Genomic DNA, 22,291 nt, shown 5'->3' with positions numbered 1-22,291 from the left:
AAACAAGTTCTTGATGTTCTTCCAGAAATGTTCCATCTGTTCCTGACTTTCATGAACCAATCTATATTGACCAATTCTACTCAAAGGTTGCTGGTGTTGAAATAACTCAATGAGTGAATTCTACAAATGTATCTATCTGTACAGTACATTCCTGGAAGGTAAGTTCCAGAAAAACAAGAATATCTGCCTTCCTAACAACACTGATATCTGTTGCCAAATAACTCTTTTGAGTCAATAAAGTTGGTGCCTAAGTAAAAGGTTTTTTATTTTTCTGCAAGATCTTCTACCCTCTATGCTTTATTTTCTGTGTGAAATGGTACACAAACACACATCCCATGACTAAATCTCCAGATCCAAATCTTTTCTTAAGGAGTTAGCTTAAACATCAACTGATGACCTCCATTAAACATGCACCCTTCTCTGAATTTTAACATCTTTTCCTACCATTATGATCTGTTAGCTGTCAAAATAATTCATTGATTTACATTTCCTTACAAGCTCTACTTGAGACTTGGAACTATTCCTTTCACCAAGTCAACAAATACTAGTAGTATAGGTATTAAAAGAGAAAGAGCAAGAAAGTGTGTGCAAAAAAACTAGCAACAATAAAAAGTAAATGACTAGTTCTTTCTAATTTTTTCCCCTTCTTTTCACAAGGTCTTATTATACATCACTGGTTAACCTTGACCTCACAAAGATCGACCTGCCTCTGCCTCCCAAGTGCTGGAATTACAGGTGCACACCACCATGGCCAGGTAAGTGACTAGATTATTTTAATGAACAAAAGCGAACAGTTATCATCTCCCAAAAGGTTACACATCTGTTTTAAAATCCCATAAAGAGATGATGAACACCAGTAGCCGGCAGAAGGCATGTGAATCAGAGTCATGGTGAAACATTTCACAATCACTGTCATCGAAAAGGAAAAGGAGAAGAGAGCCTAACCCGCAGCTCTGGCTGTCCTGGTGAAGACAGAATGCGGTAAAGCTGCTATGAGAAACAGAATGAAGATCTCTAAACCATCACCAACAGTCAGGTGTGGCTCACTCACTCGAGACAAGAGGACCTCTGAGTTCATGTCCAGTCAGATCTACACAGCGAGTTCCAGGCCAGCCAAGACTACACAGTGAAACGCCATCTCAAGAAAAATTTTTAAATTAAAAATGACCTAGAATTCCCACCTCTGGGTCTAGACCAAAAAGAACAAAAGCAGGCAGTCCTGTTCATGGCATCCAAACAAAGCGACAACCCGAATGCCCATAAACACCTTGAGCCAACACACAAAATCATACAATGGAATGGTTACCCTTAAAATAAAATAAATGCACATAAATGAACCTTAAAAGCATAAACCACTAAGTCACAAAAGGATAAATACTCCGCTTTTATGAAGTGCTGAAGGATTCAAATTCATACAAATGGAAGATGAACACTGGTATTCCAAAGCTTATAAAAGGACCACCAGTTGACTAATGGGTATGGTGGGCATTTCATCTTCAAACCAAACCAGCTATGCTTACTCTCATGTGTCCTTGAGGAGTAGGGTACATTACCAGCTCTTCTAAGAAACATTTTCTTGACTTGATCTATGTGTATTAGTGGGACAGACCTTCCATCAAATCTGTAATGCATAAGCATGTATCATACAGTTGGCCACTGTCTACTTCCTTACCAAAGCCATAGCTTACTGACTTAAGGAACATATTTTGGTATGTCCGTGTCTAGTTCACAGTGTTTTAAAATATTGTTTTTTAAATGAAAGAACATACAGGCATATTTAATATGTTTCATCTTCAAACAGTTGTTTGCTGTTCTTCTAATTTTTAGGAAAGATGAAAGAGAATAATCTACCAGTAACTACCAGCAATATAGCAAACATTTTAACAGGGTCTCTGTTTCCACCCCTCTAATGATTACTAGCATGTATTACCACATCTGCTTATGAGGTCTGATGGATAAAACTGAGAGTCTCATGCATGCTAAGCACTCTACCCACTGAGTTATAGTCCCTAGATAGTATACTAAATGTACCCCTCCAAAATAATGTTCAGAGACTCTGAATAACTGAGAAAGATCAAAAAACATCAAATGCAAGGTGCTTCTTGCATTAATGTTATTACATTTATAGTTACTTAGATATGTGAGTCTTGATTTTATCAAGTAACTGTTTGAAGTCAATATTTTACTTACATTTATAATAACATGCACTAAATCTATGATATTTAAGTGTTCTCTACTGTTCATCGGAACTATAAGTAGGTATCACTCTGGCTTATGATGTGCAGTGTGCAAAAGAGTTCGAAGCAAGCAGGAGACAGTAGCCCTAGGAGACACCTATGAAACTGACTCTTGGTTAGCATCTGGGAATCTGGACCCGAGGAAGGTTCTCATCATTCTTGGGTTGATAAAAACTTAAACTTACTCAGTGTAATTAAAATACTTGTGCAAATAATATGGTGATATTTTATATCTGTTTTCCTTTTGGGAGTCTGAATTTTGCTATACACTATTCAGACAAAGTATCCCTATAGACCAAGTCCTTTAAAGCTTTGAGGAGTGAGCCTCTGAAAAGCCTTCCTGATAGATGATGTTTCATATGTTGTCATAATTTGTTGTGAGTATAACCTGCAGGATCTTATGAGAAAAACTTCTTCCAAGCTTGATGTCAGCAGGTTTGTAATGCTTGTCTTCTGCTTGACTGTGCTTTATGCCTGTTGCTATAATAAACAGCTTTAGTAACAGGCAGTCGCTGTCAATCCCCTAATCAATCACTGAACCTAGAGTTAGGCTCACCTTAAAGCACAGCTGGGTGTGATGGCACACACCTTAATTCAGCCACCTGGAGTGCAGAGGCAGGTAGATGTGTGTGAGGTCAGGGTGCTCTATACAGACAACCAGGGCTATGCAGAGAAATCCTATCTCAAAACAAACAAGCAACAACAAAATACACACACACACACACACTCACTGACACTCATACTCTCGCACACATCTGAATAAAAGGGATACGTACCATCTTACCAGACAATGTGCTCTTGGAGGAAAGTCATTATTCATACATAGCAAATCTTGCATTGACTGTGGAATAGCATCTACAAAAACATTTGAGAGTAAAAAAACATGTCCATTTAAAATTGAAAATTTTAAGTGATTTTATACATGCTTTAAGGAAAGCATGTCTTATTAGACTGCAGACTAGCAATTGTCACTTTAGACTCCTAATAAATAATCCTTGTCATCTCTTATAACTAGCTTTTTCCATTACATTTTTAAAATTTTATAACATTTTTCTCTACTCAATTTTTCATTTCTAGCTCATGTATCTTTAGCCCTTATATCCTGATCCATAATCAGGAACTGACACAAATTATCATTATATGTATCAACAAATATAAAACAAATTTAAAACATAAAAATAGTATTTGCTTATAAAACATATCTCCAGTTATAATTTCTTAGCAAATTTATCATATTATTTACTAATATCCTAAAATAAATGGAAAAACATCAATATTTTGAAATCCTGATTAACCAAAAATAATAAAGAACTCCAAAACAATGAAAGTCAGCTCTTGGTCTTTCGACTGTTGGTAATATAGCTTTAAATGTGTATCTCTAAGCTAACTAAAATTTTTCTTCTAAACTCCATTAGTTACAGCACTGATCACAACCAAATAGAAAGCAAACGATATATTACAACCCATACAAGCGACAATGCCTTTTCTATCTTCTTCTCTTACACCAGCCCTCTTCACCTGTTTGTCTCAGAAACACTGAGCTGACACATCTCATCGCTAGCAGCTTAACTCTAATATACACCCTTTCTTGAAGTCAACAAAACTGTTTATTTTGAAGTTTCCTTCATTTATCAGTATAATATGGACTTGAATATCCTTGATTATCATCCCATGAAATGTAAACATTTCCTGCCTATTCTTTCTTTCAAAAAAGATACTCACTTCTGTTTGTTTTGTGTTACTACATTATTATCATGTGTGTGTGTGTATGTGTGTGTGTGTGTATTTGGTCACTGTTATCACTCTACTCTCTCATTCTAAATGCAGAAGTCACACAGTTTTGTCTGTAAGAACATATATAACAAAAAAGGTACCATACCATCCCTACCTAGGAAAAGCAGACACTTTTAGGCCCATGCTTATAAATGATAACCTGCTTTGACCAAAAGAATGGAATATATTATATCTACTTAGTTTTAGAAAGATTATGATAGGTACAGTTCCTCTATCTTATCTATGGTTTTGCTTTCTGGAGTTTCCTACCAAATATGGTCCAATGATACTTGATGGAAATTTTCAAAAATAACTTATTTTTTTATTAACTTTCATTCATAGTAGATCAACTTTAACTGTTTATTTTATGAATTAGTGTTGGCAATCTCATATAGTGATAATTTATAAATTATGCTTTCTCACAGATTAGTGTATTTATAGAACATGCTATATAGTCGGTTTGGTACTATATATGATTTCAGGCATCTTGGGATGAATCCCCTAAGACAATGGGAGGACCACTGACTACCGTTTGATGAGCAGCTGAAAGCTCCTGCTCATTTTTACACACTAGTGCATCTCAGAGCAGACTGTAGATCACAATCATAATCACCATTTTAAATAGCTAATGTACATCAGATACTGGGGAAAGGGCTTAGGTTCAATGTCTTCTTCAATTTCACAGTAACCCTCCAGGTACAAAGTATTTCTTTATAGATGAGATAACACAAGTTTAGAAAGGTAGAGAACTAGTCATTCCAAACAATCAGAACGCTAACACACTTCTATGAGTAGGCCCACGCAGCAGCCCACAAGTTGCCTTTACTTGCACTCCTTTACGGGCTTACTTATCTCAATCTCCATGTACTCTAATAACCTAATCTCCTGATTAAGTCACCCCCACAACCTGAGTGGAAAGTCACGTGTCCTTAGCATGCCATTTATCACTCTCTACCTCCTTTTACAGTTACTTCCACACCATATCTTCCCTACTGAAGTGCACATTCAAAAAGACATAGAATACTCAGCACTCAGTAAGTATCTGCTGGTTCAAGCAAGTTTAAAGTGCCTGTCACTGTGGCTCTTCCTCTACTTCAGATGCAGAACTAGCACATCAGCTACTTCAAATGTGGTTACAAAACAATTCCTCCTAAGGGTATTACTGAGTTATGAAAACTAAGCTAATAACTAAAAGTTAGACTCTTAAGATATTGTACAAATATGACCCTTCTCCTCCCCCCCAAAAAAACCCCATACCCTCCAATTCTTCATCCTTCCCTTCTTTATCAGGAGACTCTTGTACAAGATAGTGATGAGTGATTGAAAACCTGAAGTCAGCAAAAGAAATTTCATCTGATCGCTCTTCCCATGTGCCAGAAGTAAATATACCCTGCATTTAACAAGAGAAAGAAAGATCAGCCAGCCTATTCAACAGTCATCGTAGTGTTTACCATGCAGTGACTTTTGTCTCTTTTCTACATATTAATCAGAGCACTGCATTCGACAGTTGTCCTCTACATGATAAAGGCAAAAAAATTTTCAGAAGAATAAATGACATATCATAGTGGCAAATGAAAAAGGAGAAGAGTTTTGGAGTCAGCAAGATGCTTGAAGACCTAAGTTTGACTCCTGGAAACCACATGTCAAAAGAGAACTGACTCCTCCAAGTTGTCCTCTAACCTCCACATGCATTATCATGTGTCTGCACGTGTGCCTGTGTGCAGACATGTGCACACACATACATACTAAAGTAAATAAATGTGATTTTTCAAAATTAATTTTTTTAATTTAGAGTATTAAATATCAAGTGACTTACAGAAATCCTAACTTCCAAATAATTTTATGCCATATTTGAAATCTTGAGTAAGCAGGGCAATGGTGGCACACGCCTTTAATCCCAGCACTTAGGAGGCAAAGGCAGGCAGATTTCTGAGTTCGAGGCCAACCTGGTCTTCAGAGTGAGTTCCAGGACAGCCAGGGCTATACAGAGAAACCCAGTCTCAAAAGACCAAGAGAGAGAGAGAGAGAGAGAGAGAGAGAGAGAGAGAGAGAGAGGTAAAGAAATCTTGAGTAAACAGTAAGTCCCATGTTTATTTAAAAAATGAGTCAACTAAATATAAATATAACCTGTTTACACTGTGTGTCTTATGCAACACACAACAAAGCAAGGTATTAATCATGTATTCTGGGAAGATAATTTATTGAGAATATACCAGGCAATTAATGTGTTACTGGTTCACATCTTCTACATCACAGCCAGAGATAGCTCAGCTGGTAAGAACACTCGATGCCCTAGCACAAGGCCTGCACTCAATTCCTAGCACCTACATAATGACTCAAAAACCTCCCTAACTTCAGTTTCAGAGGGCACAACCTCATTGGGCCACAAGGCCCTAGGCATGTACACAATGCACGTACATACATACATGCACTCACACACACATAAAACAATCATTTTTTTAAAAAAGTCACATCTGATGCTTCCAGACCAAAAAAATAAAACAAATAGCAACAATAACAAAAGTTAAGACATGTTCAAAACCAGCCTGGATGATTCAGCTCTAAAATAACCTGAACTACAGAGTCAGACACTCTCAAATCACAAAAAAATAAAATATAGCAATAAAAATGTAATTGCCAAAATGCCCATGAAGTAATTATGGTTTTAAATTTTTATAAAAAAATACTTCTGTTGCATTTATTATTACAAAAATGGGATCTATATCAAGACAAAAATGTAAGTTATCATTTAATAAAGCTGCACATCAATTTTTCCTTATTTAAAGAATATTCATTTCTATAACCAAACCCACATAAAATTGCAAGCTTATGAAGTTAATATATAAGACTTATGTTGGGCTAAGACGTTTTTTTAACAATTAAGAAAGATCTTTTGGGAGAAAGGTAAAGAGCTATGTGGAATACAAATGATCTAATCAGGTAAATAGGTACAAAGGAATACTTAAGGAAGGGAGGAGGAGGCAAATAAAGAAGTGGGGAGGTAAGGAAAATAACAATAAAGATGTCTTAAGTCACAAGAAATCATACTATTAAGTGTACACACACATACACGCACACACAAATCTGTAATATATTTTATAATGCATATTATGCTTTAACTTTTTTTTTTTTTGGTTTTTTGGATTTGGCTTTTTCGAGACAGGGTTTCTCTGTGTATCCCTGGCTGTCCTGGAACTCACTCTGTAGACCAGGCTGGCCTCGAACTCAGAGATCCGCCTGCCTCTGCGTCCCAGAGTGCTGGGATTACAGGCGCGTGCCACCACCGCCTGGCTCTTAATATAACATCTTATACCATATAATGAGTATAATACAATATAATCGCTTCTCGGCCTTTTGGCTAAGATCAAGTGTATAATACAATATAAATGTATAAACAAACATATTTTTAATGAATCTCACGTGGGCTGATGATGTTCCCTCCAATAGCCAAAGCCACCTAACAAAAACCACAATACCCACCAGACTTGAGAAGCTCTCTTTTTTTTTTTTTTTAAGATTTATTTATTTATTATATGTAAGTACACCGTAGCTGTCTTCAGACACCCCAGAAGAGGGCGTCAGATCCCATTATGGATGGTTGTGAGCCATCATGTGGTTGCTGGGATTTGAACTCAGGACCTTCGGAAGAGCAGTCAGTGCTCTTAACCGCTGAGCCATCTCTCCAGCTCCGAGAAGCCCTCTTTTGAGCTGCTGGCCAAGAGACTCCCAAGACATATGGCCTACTGGTGTCACCCTTGGTTACCCTCCAGAGGGAGAAGGTAAATTCCTATCACTGTCATGTACTTCAGAATCAGAGCCCAGAGTCCGCCCCTTGAGCTTCAACCAATCTGATGCCCCCTCCCTGAGTACTAGATTTGATGGTACCAGAAGGTATAATACAAGCTTCCAAAGAAGGGAGGCAGCCAAAAACCCTACCCAGCCATGATGCCCATGAACCACAATGACCAGCATGGCACAGTAACTACAGGTGCAGGAGTAGCACACACACCTTGGTGGTAATAACTGCTCTCCAACAGACTTAAGACCCCATCAACAAGAGGGAAACTATGACTGGTACTGGAAACACAGCTAAGTGTTCAGTGTTAGTGAAGCCCTGGTCCCTGAAGGAGAATCTATAGCTACTAATTTACTAAACCAGTATAATCCCTAGCAACAATCTATAAACATTTGTCCTCACACTCATATATTTCTAAATATAACCTTTTTGATCTATATAGTGCTACCTGTATGCATGCTTTCGGGGCTGACTGATTGGCACTGAACAACCAGTTTGTGTGCTCTTCTCTGGGAAAGGCTACCTCTTCCGCTTCCCGCTTTCGGTGGTTGCCTGTAGTTCTTTGTGCAGGATTGAGGCCTTGTGGACTTTACTTTGCCCGATTTGGCTTGTTGATTGGAGTCATTCTTGTTCAGCTTACTTTCGGTAGTCATGCTGGTGAGAGTTTTGGGGGGTAGCTTCTAATATTATTAGGAAACACAATCTTAAAGCAAACTCCTTATCCCCTGGCTCTTTACAATCTTTCTTCCTTCTCTTCTGCGGTCTTCCTGAGTCATAGGAATGTACAGGGGTCACAGACAGGAGGGTTTTGTAGATGTATCCCATTGGGACTGTGCTCCACAATTCTGCATTTTGACTGGTTGTGTTTTTTTATAATGTTCTCCATCATTGCAAAGAGATGTTTTCTTGATGAGGGGTGATGACTACACTTGACTATGAAAGCTAAAAGAATTCCAAAGGTCATTTCCTTCCATTTTCACCCAACTTCAAGTAAGATTATAGGTTTATCTGTCTTACAAAGCCCAAAACACTAAAATTCAAAAAGTTCCCTTACAAATCTACCTTAATTCTTACAAAGCCCAAAACACTAAAATTCAAAAAGTTCCCTTACAAATCTACCTTAATTCTTACAAATAATATTACATTTACTTAAATTTCATCATAGCACAAACCACAAAGTACAACAATACACATTTGAAAGGTGAGACCTAGCTTTAACCCTACTTTCATCAACTGCTGGCAAAATAACTGAGCAAATTACTACATGAACTCCAGAGCTCATTCCACACTCATTGAGTCGGATACTAACTCATCACTTAAGATTGTTTAAGGATTAAGTAGGTCAACAGGCATAGTCCCAATAATAGCGTATGGTTCCACAGTATATGCACAATACCTCACATCCCCTCTTAAGTCATTTCCCAGCACTTCAAGTTTCACAATGGTCAAATAGCTCAGTCACAAAAATCCTCCTTCAGATAAAAACGAATCTAGCTGGAGAAGTTTTGAAATTTCACTCTCACTCTCTCTCTCTCTCTCTCTCTCTCTCTCTCTCTCTCTCTCTCTCTCTCTCTCTACCAGTATCACATCTCACAAGTGCCTGGGACAGCTCTTGTTTTTAAAACTGTAGTTTCGGGCTTTCAGATACAGTCAGCTCATTGTGCCATCAATCAGTCTTGTTAGAATCCATACAAATGTTGCTATGTAGGTGTTTCGCATGCAACAGAATATCTGTGTTTGAGATCTTCCCATTTTCTCTTTATTCAAAAATTTAAATGAAAATTTTAATATAGGACACCAATTTACTCTATAAGTTTCAACATATCTTTAAATACTGCAATTCCTATATGTAGTTGCTTTTTTGCTCGTATTCATATGGGAAAAAGATCTTACTATCTAATTTCTGTTATCACTACCATGAAGCTGAAACCTCCTAGCAATATTGAGATTGAAAGGTCTTTTCAGTATAATAATAAAATCAATGATCAATTTTACTTGAAAAGAATTTAAGAGCCAGGTGGTAGTAGTGATGCACGCCTTAAATCCAAGCACTGAGGAGACAGAGGCAGGTGGATCTCTGTGAGTTCAAGGCCAGCCTAGTCTCCACAGTAATCTATAGGTAGCCAGAGCTATTGGGAGCCTGTCTCAAAAAAATCGAAATCAATCAATAAATAAGTTTTGCAAATATCTTACATATATCATTTACTAAAAATTCAAATCCAAATTCTTCCAGATGCTATTATTTGATGCTCATAAGACTTTATATAACTTAAAAATTCCACATTTTAATGCAAATGCATCATTTGTAGCAAGGGGCATAAAAATAAAAATTTCAAAGTAAATACCAGTCTAGAGATACAAGCGAACAGATCTGACCTTTTCCAGTGGCTTTCCCAGAGAATGTCCAATCAGTTTCCAGTCATTCAATACTTCTTCAACTTTGGAAATAAATCTAAGAAGGAAAGAAAACTTTCTAAATATATAACCAACATTTTTCCTAGTACTATTCAATTTCTCTAAAAAGACATTTCCTTACATCCTAACATTTCAATTAGAGAATGCTCAACAAGTTTAATATGTGAGCCTAACTTAGGGATATAGAATAAAAGTAGAAACAATGTTGTATAGTTCAAGAATTCTTAAATTTTGACTCATTTAAATCTATCCACCCAATAAATTCTTTCCACAAAACATAAACTAAAAACAATTCCTTCTTTAATATGATAGAATGTAGAAGAGAAGCAAACACTGACAGATTAAATTAATACTAATTAAGGATAGTTATACAACTGATTACTTTTCCCTGCCCTTAAAATTTCCATTCCCAGCACCAATGTAGTGGCTCACAACTACCTGTAACTCTAGTTCTAGAAAATCCAATACCTTCTTCTGGCCTGATGATACCAGACACACATGTGATACACACACAGGCATTCAAGCAAAAGCACTCTACACATATGATAAAATGAATCTTTAAAAGACTACACTTGACTAGCTGCTTATATTAGAAAAATGTGATCCAATCTAGCAGCTGCAATTACTACCTATCTAGAAAGTGCTTCTAGAGTAATTAAAATCAACTGTAATCAAAGGCATCAGATTTTTTCTTCATTGGCATGAGTTAATGCATTTCTTTTAAAACAGTAATGACACCAATTAATAAATCAGCCTATGATTTAACTGAATCTTCTCATTAACTTCTTAAAATTTCCATTCAGCAGACCAAGGCATACCCATTATAAATGGTTCTGAAGAATGGTTGAGGATTTAAGAAAAAGGTCCACATGTTAAGTGAAAAAAGAAAGCTGTAGAAACAAGCACTGATATAGTTTGATCTTAAAAAAAAAAATTACCCACACACAAATAAAATGTCAAAATTTAATAGCTATCTTTGTAGGTTTAAATGTATTTTTTCTTAGTACAAGGTATTATTACTATAATAAAAATAATTTAAAAAATAAATTTCAGAGTAAAAGAACCATCTTTTTATTTATTTATTTATTTATTTATTTTTATTTTTATTTTTTTGGTTCTTTTAGACAGGGTTTCTCTGTGTAGCCCTGGCTATCCTGGAACTCACTCTGTAGACCAGGCTGCCCTAGAACTCAGAAATCCGCCTACCTCTGCCTCCCAAGTGCTGGATTACAGGCGTGTGCCACCACCGCCCAGCCAAGAACCATATTTTTAAAAAAATATTTATGTTTGTATGTGAGTGCTCTATTAGACTGTACACCTGCAAGATAGAAGAGGGCATCAGATCTTGCTATAGATGGTAGTGAATACTATGTGGGCGCTGGGAATTGAACTCAGGACCTCTGGGAAAGCAGCCAGGGTTCTCACCTGCTGAACCATCTCTCTAGCCCCAAAGAAACATCTTAAAATACTTTACTTATGAATTTTAGAACTGGCTAGGAGGCAGTTATATCCTACAAATACTGAGATTTGATTAGAAAACTATAGTAACTTTTTCTGTAACAATTCTCCATATCTTAGTTGATGAATCACTCCTTTTCCTATACTAAGTTCTTTTGTACATACTTTTGGAAGAACAGGTTTCTTTCCATTTCCCCTTTGTAGCTCTTACATTAACTTGCTATTACAGACTAGTCACATTATGCGACTCATGTCTATTTCTTCTGCTAGACTATACTCTCTATATGAGCAAGACCCTCAGCCAGGGGATGGGGAGGGTGTATGTGTAGTGGTACACACCTTCAATCAGGGGATGGGGAGGGTGTATGTGTAGTGGTACACACCTTCAATCAGGGGATGGAGAGAGTGTATGTGTAGTGGTACACACCTTCAATCAGGGGATGGAGAGAGTGTATGTGTAGTGGTACACACCTTCAATTCCAGCACTCAGAAGGCAGAGGCAAGTAGATCTGAGTTTGAGCTGAGCCTGATCTACAGTTCGAGTTCCAGGACAGCCAGGGCTACACAGAGAACCTGTCTCAAAAACTCAAAGGGGGGGAGGGGAGGAGAGGAAGAGAGAGGAAGAAGGAGAGAGGAAGAGAAGGAGAGAAGGAGAGAAGGAGAGAGGGAGAGAAGGAGAGAGGGAGAGAGGGAGAGAGGGAAAGGGGACACCGTATTTTCTCTTTCTTTACTACAGTACTATTGAACCCTCTTTCTTTACTACAGTACTATTGAACCCAGGTCAATGAGCACATTAAGCCTTACCTGCTTTTACTAGCTACTAAATCCCTAAAGTCTTACACTGTGTCTTACACATGGACATTCAAAATTAAGTTTCTACTTAGTCCTCTCAATAAATTACCTGTATGGTATATAACATACTTGTTAGGTCTCAAGAAATTCCTTTTGCCAGTCAAACATTTAGACAAAAGCTAACATTTCCTAGGGACTTAAGACTGTTCCTACTTGCTACAAGGAGCCATTCTCCCTACCTCTGGCAATAGGAACATATTGCTCTTCCATTAACCTGTGCTAGGGGTACCTATTAGCATATCAAGGTCTCTGCTAACCTGTAGACTCCCTCAGTCTCTGCCACAAGTACCTGTTACAGAGCCATCCCAGCTGGCATACCCTTCCCCCTACCCTAAACCTCTCCAGGCCCTCCCCCAGCATGGCTTCTCTTCCTTTGTAGCCCAGCCATCTGGCTGTGTGTTCTTTCTCATTGCCCTCTCTTCTTTTCCTCTCCCCCTCCCCCACTACCTCACACGGCCAGTTCAGTCTGATCTCTTCCAGGTGCCTCTCCCTGTTCTCTCCCTCATATTTACAATAAACTTCCTTCTCAACCATGCCTGGAACCATTCATGTCCTTATTTTCATTCAATACTGAGAAGAAATTAAAAAAATAAGGCTTAAGAAATTTCAAAGTCACATTTATTTCTTATGTTTTGAAATACTCTTTGATGAAACCCATCACTTTCTGATGATCAGTTTTACAGAGGCCTACCCATTCCTAGTTATTGTCATCAAACGTAATGAGGTTGAGTGGGTGCCCAGCACAAAGTGCCTCCACCAACTTGACATGCGTGGGCTTGTCACAATTGATATAAGCACACACGTGTCCTTGGTGCTTGTCTAAGGCTTTGGCGGCCTAGTGTATGTGAAGCAGCACTGGCATCCATTACACTTCTAGCACTGATGCTTCCTCAGCCATGGCGGGGAATTATGGGTGAGGCCAAATCTTAAGTGCACCTGCACCTGTACCTGAGCCTCCACCTTCACACAGCAGGAAAGAGGGCGCTTTTTAAAATTTATTTATTTCATGTACACTGGTGTTTCTCCTCCATATATGCCTATATGAGGGTGTTAACCTGGAACTGGAGTTTTAAACAGTTGTGAGCTGCCATGTGGGTGCTGGGAATTGAACCTGGGTCTTCTGGAAGAGTGTAAGGTATTCTTAACCTCTAGGCATCTCTCCAACTCCCGTCAGGAAATTTTAAATTATTTAACAAGGGAAAATGGTCATTTTTCCATTCCAAACACTAATCATTAATGTTTCCTTAACCATCATATTTTTCTAACTACCTTCAAAATATCAACTTTAAAGTAAGCATACCCTAAAGCACATCCTCGTTTGATATGTATCTTTTCATTTTGGAACGAAACTGAAGTTTCATAATTTCGCCTTTCCTCTGAGACTTACATTAAGCTCATCTTCCTAAATCTAGTTCACTCTAGTCAACTAATTACAGTTCCACTTTATGAATCAACGTAACAACTTAAACCAGACCACCCTTGTACCATAGATCTCTTACCACTTTACGCAGCAGTGCTTTCTAAATATGGTCTTCTGACCTGCTGGCATCTGTATTACCTGGGACTATGCTAGAAAAGCAAATTTGGTGATGTGACCTAAAACCTAATGGGAAACACTGAGAGTAGAGCCCAGCAGGTTCCGATGCATAGTCAAGTTCGAGGATGTTTAGTCAAGTGTGCACCAACTCTAGATTCCTCCGCTTTGGCAACATCTCACTTTATTATTTTTATTTATTTCTCAGAGACAATTCCTCACTTACATGTCTAGCAATGTCAGTCCCTTAGCATGTCTAACCAAACCCTAAACCATTTTCCCTTTCTTTTCTCGAGGCGGTATCTGTTAGATTGCTCAGGCTGGTCTTCATTCCTTAGCTCAAGCAATCTAACTCAGCCTTCCCAGTAGGCACGATTACACACAGGAGCCACGTCACCCAGCTTCCGTTTACCTTCCCAATTTCAAAGCAGGGATTTCCTATCTTTTCCCTACAAAAATGTCTCCAACAATTTTGTAGCCCACGTTTTCCCTACTTAACTAGTTAGTACCAACTGGCTTACATTTGAAATATTTGTCGGAGTTTTTAAAAGGTATATAGATTTCCCCAATCTTAGGATAGTTCAGGGCACACAGTACTTGCTCATCAAGTCTTGCTAGTGTGTTAAGTCTTACTGACTCGATGAAGGGTGAGGGTGGGCACACAAGTCAAATTACTATTTAAAGATCTTTTATATTTTTTCTGTGCCACCAACTGACCTGAAAACCACACATTTGTAAAGCCTACAAACGTTGCAAGCAATACCCTCAATAGCTATGTAAGCTATCAAGCCAACGAATTTAGTTTTCAACTAACTTAGGTGATAAAACATGTTCGTCGGAACTCAGTTGTTCATCTGAGTTCGACAAGCTCAGGAAGCCGGGGCACAGAAGCAAATTTAAAATGTAATGATGTGAATGTGAATCAAAACATTCCAAAGATGTATGTAAACATGCTATTTGTAAATATGAAATGAAGGAGGAGTGGGATGAGGGGAAGGACGGAAAGGAAGGGAATAGAAAACTAACAGAATTTTAATTTTTTTAATTTCTCGAAGACAGGCTAAAGATGGTAGGAGTACGGCAGCTGAACAGTCATCGGTACGCTAAAAGTCTCTTCCAATAAACACAGGAAGAAAACACAGCCCCTCCTTAGCTGATGGCTTTGATGACAGCTGAGGCAAACTGACATGACAACAGGAGCGAGCTCGGAAATGGTTTTCTGTGTCAGGGAAGTGATCTGGAAGTCAACACAACTTGTTTTAAAGGCGAAGTCTGAAGGTTGGTCTGACCTGTCTGTATGACTGATGCGGAAAAAGCCAAGGCTGCCAGGGCACGGAAGGAGAGACGACGCGTGGGCGTCTCCCTCAGAAACAGCGTCACCTGTGTGACGCCGTCCGCCCCGGGCCAGACGGGACCAAAACACTACTCACCTTTCCCACTCCGAGGCTGTGGTGAAGTCTGTGATCTCAAACACTTCGGACTCGGGCTGCGGGGAGAGAGAAGAGCACAGACAGTAAGCCGCGGGCCACTGACGTCGGCCGCAGAACTCTGTGACAGATGCACCCGGGGCGCAGAACTTACCTCACTGTCCGCCGCCATCTTGCGGAGCGGAGCGTCAGGCCGCGCGCGAAGGCTGTCGGGAAGAAGGGAGCAAGGAGGCGGGCACTGAGTGGCCATGGGCGGGACCTCGGTGCGTAGTGGGTGGGGCCTCAGGGCAGGCCCGCCCACAGAGGACCTGGTGGAAGGTGGAAAGTCTTTTTTCCTCGAGACAGAACTTAATATGGCATACCCTCTTCCTCAAGGCGGTTTATTAATGTTTTTTTAAAAAATCTGGAGGGACTGGAGAGATGGCTGTGCAGTTAAGACAGTTAAGATAGATGGCTGCGCTTTCACAGGGCCTAAGTTCGATTTCCAGCATCCATATGGCAGGCAGTTCGCATTGACTCCAGTTCAAAGGAATCCTGTACCCTCTTCTGGCCTCTACTGACACCAGGCATGCACGTGGTGCACAGACAGATTTACATGCTGACAAAACACTAATGCACATTAAACAAAATTTACAAATATTTTTTTAAAGAATTTAAAGTAAAGATAATAAAAGTATTCTGTGGGCTGGAGAGATGGCTCAGAGGTTAAGAACACTGTCTGCTCTTCCGAAGGTCCTGAGTTCAAATCCCAGCAACCACATGGTGGCTTACAACCATCCGAAAAGAGATCTGATGCCCTCTTCTGGTTTGTCTCAAGACAGCTACAGTGTACTTAGATATAATAATAAATAAATCTTTAAAAAAAAAAAGAAGAAGAAGAAAGAAAAAAGTATTCTGCAGACTCAAGAAGATGAACATTTTGACATAGCTACATGACATTTTCATCCACGAATGTATTGGGCTACATTCATAGATCTCTTGGGACATATGTAGTCCTATATTGCAAAGACCCTAGATATGCATGGTCAAAATTGTATTTAAAAACCTAAAGCACTTTGAGTTTTCATTCAAATGATTTGGTTTTGGTTTGGCTTGTTTTAGATTTATGTATTCATGTATTTATTTAATGTATATGAGTATACTATAGCTGTCTTCAGATATACCAGAAGAGGGCATCAGATCCCATTACAGATGGTTGTGAGCCGGGATGTGGTAGCTGGGAACTAAACTCAGAACCTTTGGAAGAGCAGTCAGTGCTTTTAACCGCTGAGCCAGCTCTCCAGCCCAACCTTTACCTTTCTAAAGAAAGTGTAAGAAAGTAAGGGTTGAGGCTTAACAGTGATACATTGTTATGTCAAATTGACAAGGGGTCAGTTGCACTAGCTGGTTTTGTGTGTCAACTTGACCCAAGCTGGAGTTATCACAGAGAAAGGAGCTTCAGTTAGAGAAGTGCCTCCGTGAGATCCAGCTGTAAGGCATTTTCTCAATTAGTGCTCAGGGGGGAGGGCCCATTGTGGGTGGGGCCATCCCTGGGCTGGTAGTCTTGGGTTCTATAAGAGAGCAGGCTGAGCAAGCCAGTGGAAGCAATCCAATAAGTAACATCCCTCCATGGCCTCTGTATCAGCTCTTGCTTTCTGATCTGCTTGAGCTCCAGTCCTGACTTCCTTTGGTGAAGAACAGCAATTCGGAAGTGTAAGCTGAATAAATCCTTTCCTCCCCAACTCCAACTTGCTTTTTGGTCATGATGCTTTGTGCAGGAATAGAAACCCTGACTCAGACAACTATATATAAAAACAAAAGAGAAAGACCATAGCTGGGCATGGTGGCACACGCCTGTAATCCCAGCACTTAGGAGGCAGAGGCAGGCAGATTTCTGAGTTCGAGGCCAGCCTGGTCTACAGAGTGAGTTCCAGGACAGCCAGGACCACACAAAGAAACCCTGTCTGGAAAAACCAAACAAACAAAAAAAAAAAAAAAAGAAAGAAAAGAAAAAAAGAAAAAAAGAAAAGAAAAGAAAGAGAGAGAGAGAGAGAGAGAGAGAAAGAGAGACCAGGATCATCAATTTTAATGGCAGAAACAAAGTAACAATAAATTTTCTTAGTGAAGAAAAGGAATAAAGGGATGTAGCTAGATGCTAGCCCAGCCTAGGTTAATTCACAACATCACTGGATGTGGGAATGCATGCCTGTAATTCTAGCACTTTCTGGCCAGCCAGTCCAGGCAAATCAATGAGTTGCACAAAAGAATAGAAACAAGATGGCAAGTGATGGGTAGAGACATGGGGAAATTTGTACACAGAAAAGAACTGCTTTTCTTCTTACATAGTACTTTGTCTGCAGCACACGTATGCAGTGCCTGTAGAGCCCAGAATCCAGAAGAAGGTGTCAGCTGTGAGCTGCCAGGAATAAACCTGGATTCTCTTTGAAAGCAGTTGGTACTCTTAGCCACCCAGCCATCCCTTCTAACCCTGAAAGAATCTTTGTTCATATTTTACGATCCTTAAGGTGAAGCCAAGTGTGTGGGTCTTAAGATCAGACATCTGATTTTAGCCATCTAGTAACTATATAACTTTGTGCAAATTACTTAAATTCCTTAAGACTGTTTTTATTACTAAAAAGGGTCCTGTAATTACCATGTAGGATTGTTTTAAAGATTAAGTTCATGTAAAAAGCATCCCAATGTCCAACCAGAGATGGGTAACCAATTACAGTAATAGTCATTATAATAAATGTCCCATAGAAACTAAGAAACGCTGTTTACAAACAGGGCATTATTCTTTTCTCTCCTTAATGAGAATTAAAGATGGTTCAGTAACTAAAATCAGAAACTAAAACAATCTCAGAGACTTTGCTCCCTGAAATTAAATTTTAGACAATATATGAGGCTGCCGAACAGGTTGCTAAGGTAAGATTTCTTCCAAGATATTTTTGGCTTCTTGTCATCTCCCTAGAGAAATTTTTAAAATAAGTTATTTGTTACAGCCTAAGTGTGAAGTCAGGATGCTAACGAAGTAGAAGCCCATGGGAGACACACTTTTATTAGATCCCCACCCCCACTGGCTCCAAAAGCAGAAAAGATTCCGTTTATACAGGATGAAGCCTGTTTCAGTCAACATCCCAAGGCTACAGCTTTTCCTCACAAAATGATTTCCTCACTAGTCTAATTCAGTTATTTCAAGGTGTTAACCAATAATGGCCACAGGGAGCTATTTTGACACACAGGCAATTTAAGAGATTAGAAGCTTTGGAAAAATCACCCTCAGCTGGGATCTCAGGGGACCTTGGGGGCATAACAGTTTAATTAGGTCATAAAGAAAAAGAAAACATTGTTTGTGTGGGACTCCCACTATTCTCATCCATCTGTCCTGATGGTGCTGGGCAGGACAGAGTAGGAACCCTTCTGATGCTGTCCCACAGCCTACAATAGACCTACGATTGGAAGAGGAAGACACTATTAGAACAAGAATCATCAAAGAGAGATTCTCTAAAAAGTTGAAACTGCTGGAGAGTGTTTTCTCATTCGTTCAAGTGTCTACTATCAGGATCCTGTGGAGGGTTTCAAGGAAGAATAATCCCCTTCCTCTGTGTCCTCAGTCTCTCAGGACAGAGGGAAGAGACAAGCAATGCTGATATGGTTTAGAAAGGCCTGTGTAGTGTTTGCTCAGGTTCTTAAAGCTCTTTTTTAAAATAGGTGCTAGAAAAATATTTGAGTGATTTTCAGAACACACACACACAAGGTATCTTAACATTCTAAAAACGAAGCCCACTTTTTTGTTGTGTGTTTTATGCATATGTGTTCAAGGGTGTGTGTGAGTGTGTAGAAGGGTGTGGGGGTGCCTGTGGGCATATGGGCATGTAATTCATAGGATAACCTCAGTGTTGGGGTCCAGGACTTGCCCCACAAACCACACAAACACCAATCTCAGTTAAACAGGGATGGTTTATTGAACGCACAATCAGAGCACTGATGGAGCACAGCAACAGCTCAAAGCTGTGCACTGGACATTTCTCGGAGCCAGCTTATAAAGGCTAAAACCGCAAAAACCACAATGAGCTCATATACAGGTGCTGGAAGTGCTGCCCAGTGGTTAGCCCTGACCCAAGCCATTTTAGACGTAACAGTTCATATTGACCTTTAATTTGAAATGTCCTACATGAAGCTTATAGTTGTTGAATTTCTTAAGATTAACAAACATCCTAACACAGAGAACATAACAGGGTACATGGTCAGCATGATCTTGGCCTGAGTCAGGTTACTCTTCTGCGTCAATGACTGGCAGGCAGATGACAACAACAATAAGAAATGGCTGGCGGGCATGGGACAAGATGGCTACAGCTGTGCTAGGGGTGGGGTGAGGCTTCAACACTTCAGGTGTTATTCCTCAGAAATGCTGTCCACTTTTTTCTTGAGACAAGGTCTCTCATTGACTGGCCTGGAGCTAACCATATAGGTTAGATCCGCATGGGTGGATGACACTTCCACCGGAAGATGTGGGTTAATAAATTAAAATCTCGGTATGCTAGGTACTATAGCATAATTCCCTATGAGTTATTAGTCAGGAAACCTCAGACTCCCCACAAAACAACACAAGCTATTACAATTGCTCTTTGTGGCCAATCATAGCTAGGTGGTAAGACACTACCCCAACAAAGTGTGTTGCCAAAGACATAACACGTTGGTTGCAGGACATAGAGAAATGGAGCTAGAACTGACCTGAAAACTTCCTCCTTGATGGCCAGTTTTTATAGTGTTGGAAAGGGTCTTACCCAGCACTAGATCTTGCACACTGTAGCACTGACCTGCTGGTAAGATGTGCCAATGGGTTAAATTGTGGCATGAAGGTTTTGGGGATAACCTACCGCTTTCTGATTGGATCAAAAACCTGCTTCAAAAGAGAGAACTTGTACCTGGTACTGTAAATCTAGGTGAGAGGGGCTGGCCAGATATCACCAAGATCCTCCCAGCTCTGCCTCTCCAGCACTGGGATTTCAAGTGTACTGTACCATGCCCAACTTTTTATATGGCTTCTGACCTCAAGTCTTAATTCTTATAAGGCAAATATTATACTAATAGGTTCCCCAACCCTACTACTGGGTTTTGGTTTTGGTTTGGTTTGGTTTCCAAACAGGGTCCTATTCTATAGCACGGGCTGGCTTGGAACTCACAATGCAGAGCAGGATAGCTTCATAATCATAAATTGGACTACAGATATGATGCACCTCGCCCAGCCTAAATCGATTGCTTGTTGAACCAGGACCGAGCTTCCCTAGAAAGGAACCTCCAGCGAATGTGAGGCCAGGTAATTCTGTATCTGGCCATTCGCCAGCCATTCCTCTATCTCTTTATTCGTTAAACACTGGTTTAAAAACAGCTGCTGCGGCGGCTATGGCCACCTGGTGGAGTGCTTGCCTTCTGTGCGCACAGCCCCTGGGCCCATCTCCAGTCCTGCACAGACAGGCCATCGAGGTGCACACCTACAATCAAAACACTGGAAGACCAGATGTTTTTTGTTTGTTTGGTTGGTTGGTTTTGGGTTGTTGTTTTTTTTTTTTTTCCAAGACAGGGTTTCTCTGTGTAACCCTGGCTGTCCTGGAACTCACTAGCCTCGAACTCAGAAATCCGCCTGCCTCTGCCTCCCAGAGTGCTAGGATTACAGGCGTGCACCACCACCGCCCAGCCAGGACCAGACGTTTTAAAGTCATCCTTAACTATATGAGTTTTAGGCCAGCCTCAGTTACCTAGGATTCCATTTCAATTCAAATCAAATCAAATAAAAATTAAAGTAGTTACTGTGTGTTCCCCGCTGCGTTAAAACAAAGGTGGGGGGTAGAGGCAGGCAGTGGTGGCGCAGGCCTTTAATCCCAGCACTCAGGAGGCAGAGGCAGGTGGATTTCCTGAGTTCAAGGCCAGCCTGGTCTACAGAGTGAGTTCCAGGACAGCCAAGGCTATACAGAAAAATCCTGTCTTGAAAAAACAAAAAGGAGGGGAGGGGAATCCAAATATTAAAGGTGCATATCTTTTTAAAAAATATTTATTTTATTTTTATTTATCTGTATACATGTGTGGGTTTTGTATGTACATGTGTGTGTGTTTATGTGCACATGTGTGCAGCTACTTTCAGAGGCCAGAAGAGGATGTCAGATCCCCGGAAGTGTAATACAGGCAGCTGTGAATCACCAGTCATAGAAGCTGGGAACTAAACTCTGGTCCTCTGCAAGTGTGGCAACTGCTCTTAACCTCTGAGTCATCTTTGCAACCCAAGGTACACATGGTCAGGACATTTAAATGTGCAGTTGCTGTGTTCTTTAGGGCAATTGTAGGTCAGAAGCAGCTTACTACAGCCCTTCCGTGGTAGGTTCAGATAGCACGGCACTTACGGTGTGTGTGTGTGTGTGTGTGTGAACTTACTTGCCCAAGTTTACAGGTTTTCTTTAAAAACATATTTTTGTGGATCTGGGTGTGGTATTGTATATACCCTTAAACCCAGCACTGGGGAAGCAGACACAAGGGGATCTCTGTGAGTTCCTGATGGGCCTGGTCTACACACATCAAGTTTCAGTCCAGCTAGGGCTGTACTCGGTCTTAAAATCAAATTTATTTTTAGCTGTGTGTGAGGGTGGGGGTGGGGGTGTGCTTGCTCGGGTGTGTGAAATTGTGCTTCTGTGGGGGTCAGAGGTCAGTGTTGTGAGGTTGGTTCTCCTCTTTCTCCTTCATGTGGCCTCTGGGGATTGAACCCCAGACTTGCATACCAAGAGCCTTTACACACTGGGCCACCCTGCCAATTTCAGGGATCTCAAAC

At 40.0% G+C, this 22,291-nt stretch overlaps 1 protein-coding gene across 2 annotated transcripts in view; it reads right to left on the bottom strand.

Annotated features, from left to right (window-relative positions):
- Rab3gap1 (RAB3 GTPase activating protein catalytic subunit 1) overlaps nucleotides 1–15,731 on the bottom strand; it is a 61,195-nt gene extending 45,464 nt beyond the window's left edge. The window contains exons 1-5 of one of the 2 annotated variants that reach the window (XM_052199863.1): nucleotides 15,647–15,731; nucleotides 15,496–15,551; nucleotides 10,183–10,258; nucleotides 5,268–5,400; nucleotides 3,014–3,092 (exon numbers count right to left, since the gene is read on the bottom strand). In XM_052199863.1, coding sequence (XP_052055823.1) covers nucleotides 3,014–3,092; nucleotides 5,268–5,400; nucleotides 10,183–10,258; nucleotides 15,496–15,551; nucleotides 15,647–15,664 — 362 coding nt within the window. In that variant the 5' untranslated portion in view covers nucleotides 15,665–15,731. Of the gene's footprint in view, nucleotides 1–3,013; nucleotides 3,093–5,267; nucleotides 5,401–10,182; nucleotides 10,259–15,495; nucleotides 15,552–15,646 lie in introns of those variants that run through there. The other variant, XM_052199864.1, reaches the window with a different exon arrangement.
- Between the last annotated feature and the right edge of the window lie 6,560 nt (nucleotides 15,732–22,291).

Source organism: Apodemus sylvaticus, chromosome 12 (genome assembly GCF_947179515.1).
Source record: "Apodemus sylvaticus chromosome 12, mApoSyl1.1, whole genome shotgun sequence".
Lineage (NCBI taxonomy): Eukaryota > Metazoa > Chordata > Mammalia > Rodentia > Muridae > Apodemus > Apodemus sylvaticus.
The sequence above is the reverse complement of the archived record's forward strand: the minus strand, read 5'-3'. Positions and strand labels throughout refer to the sequence as shown.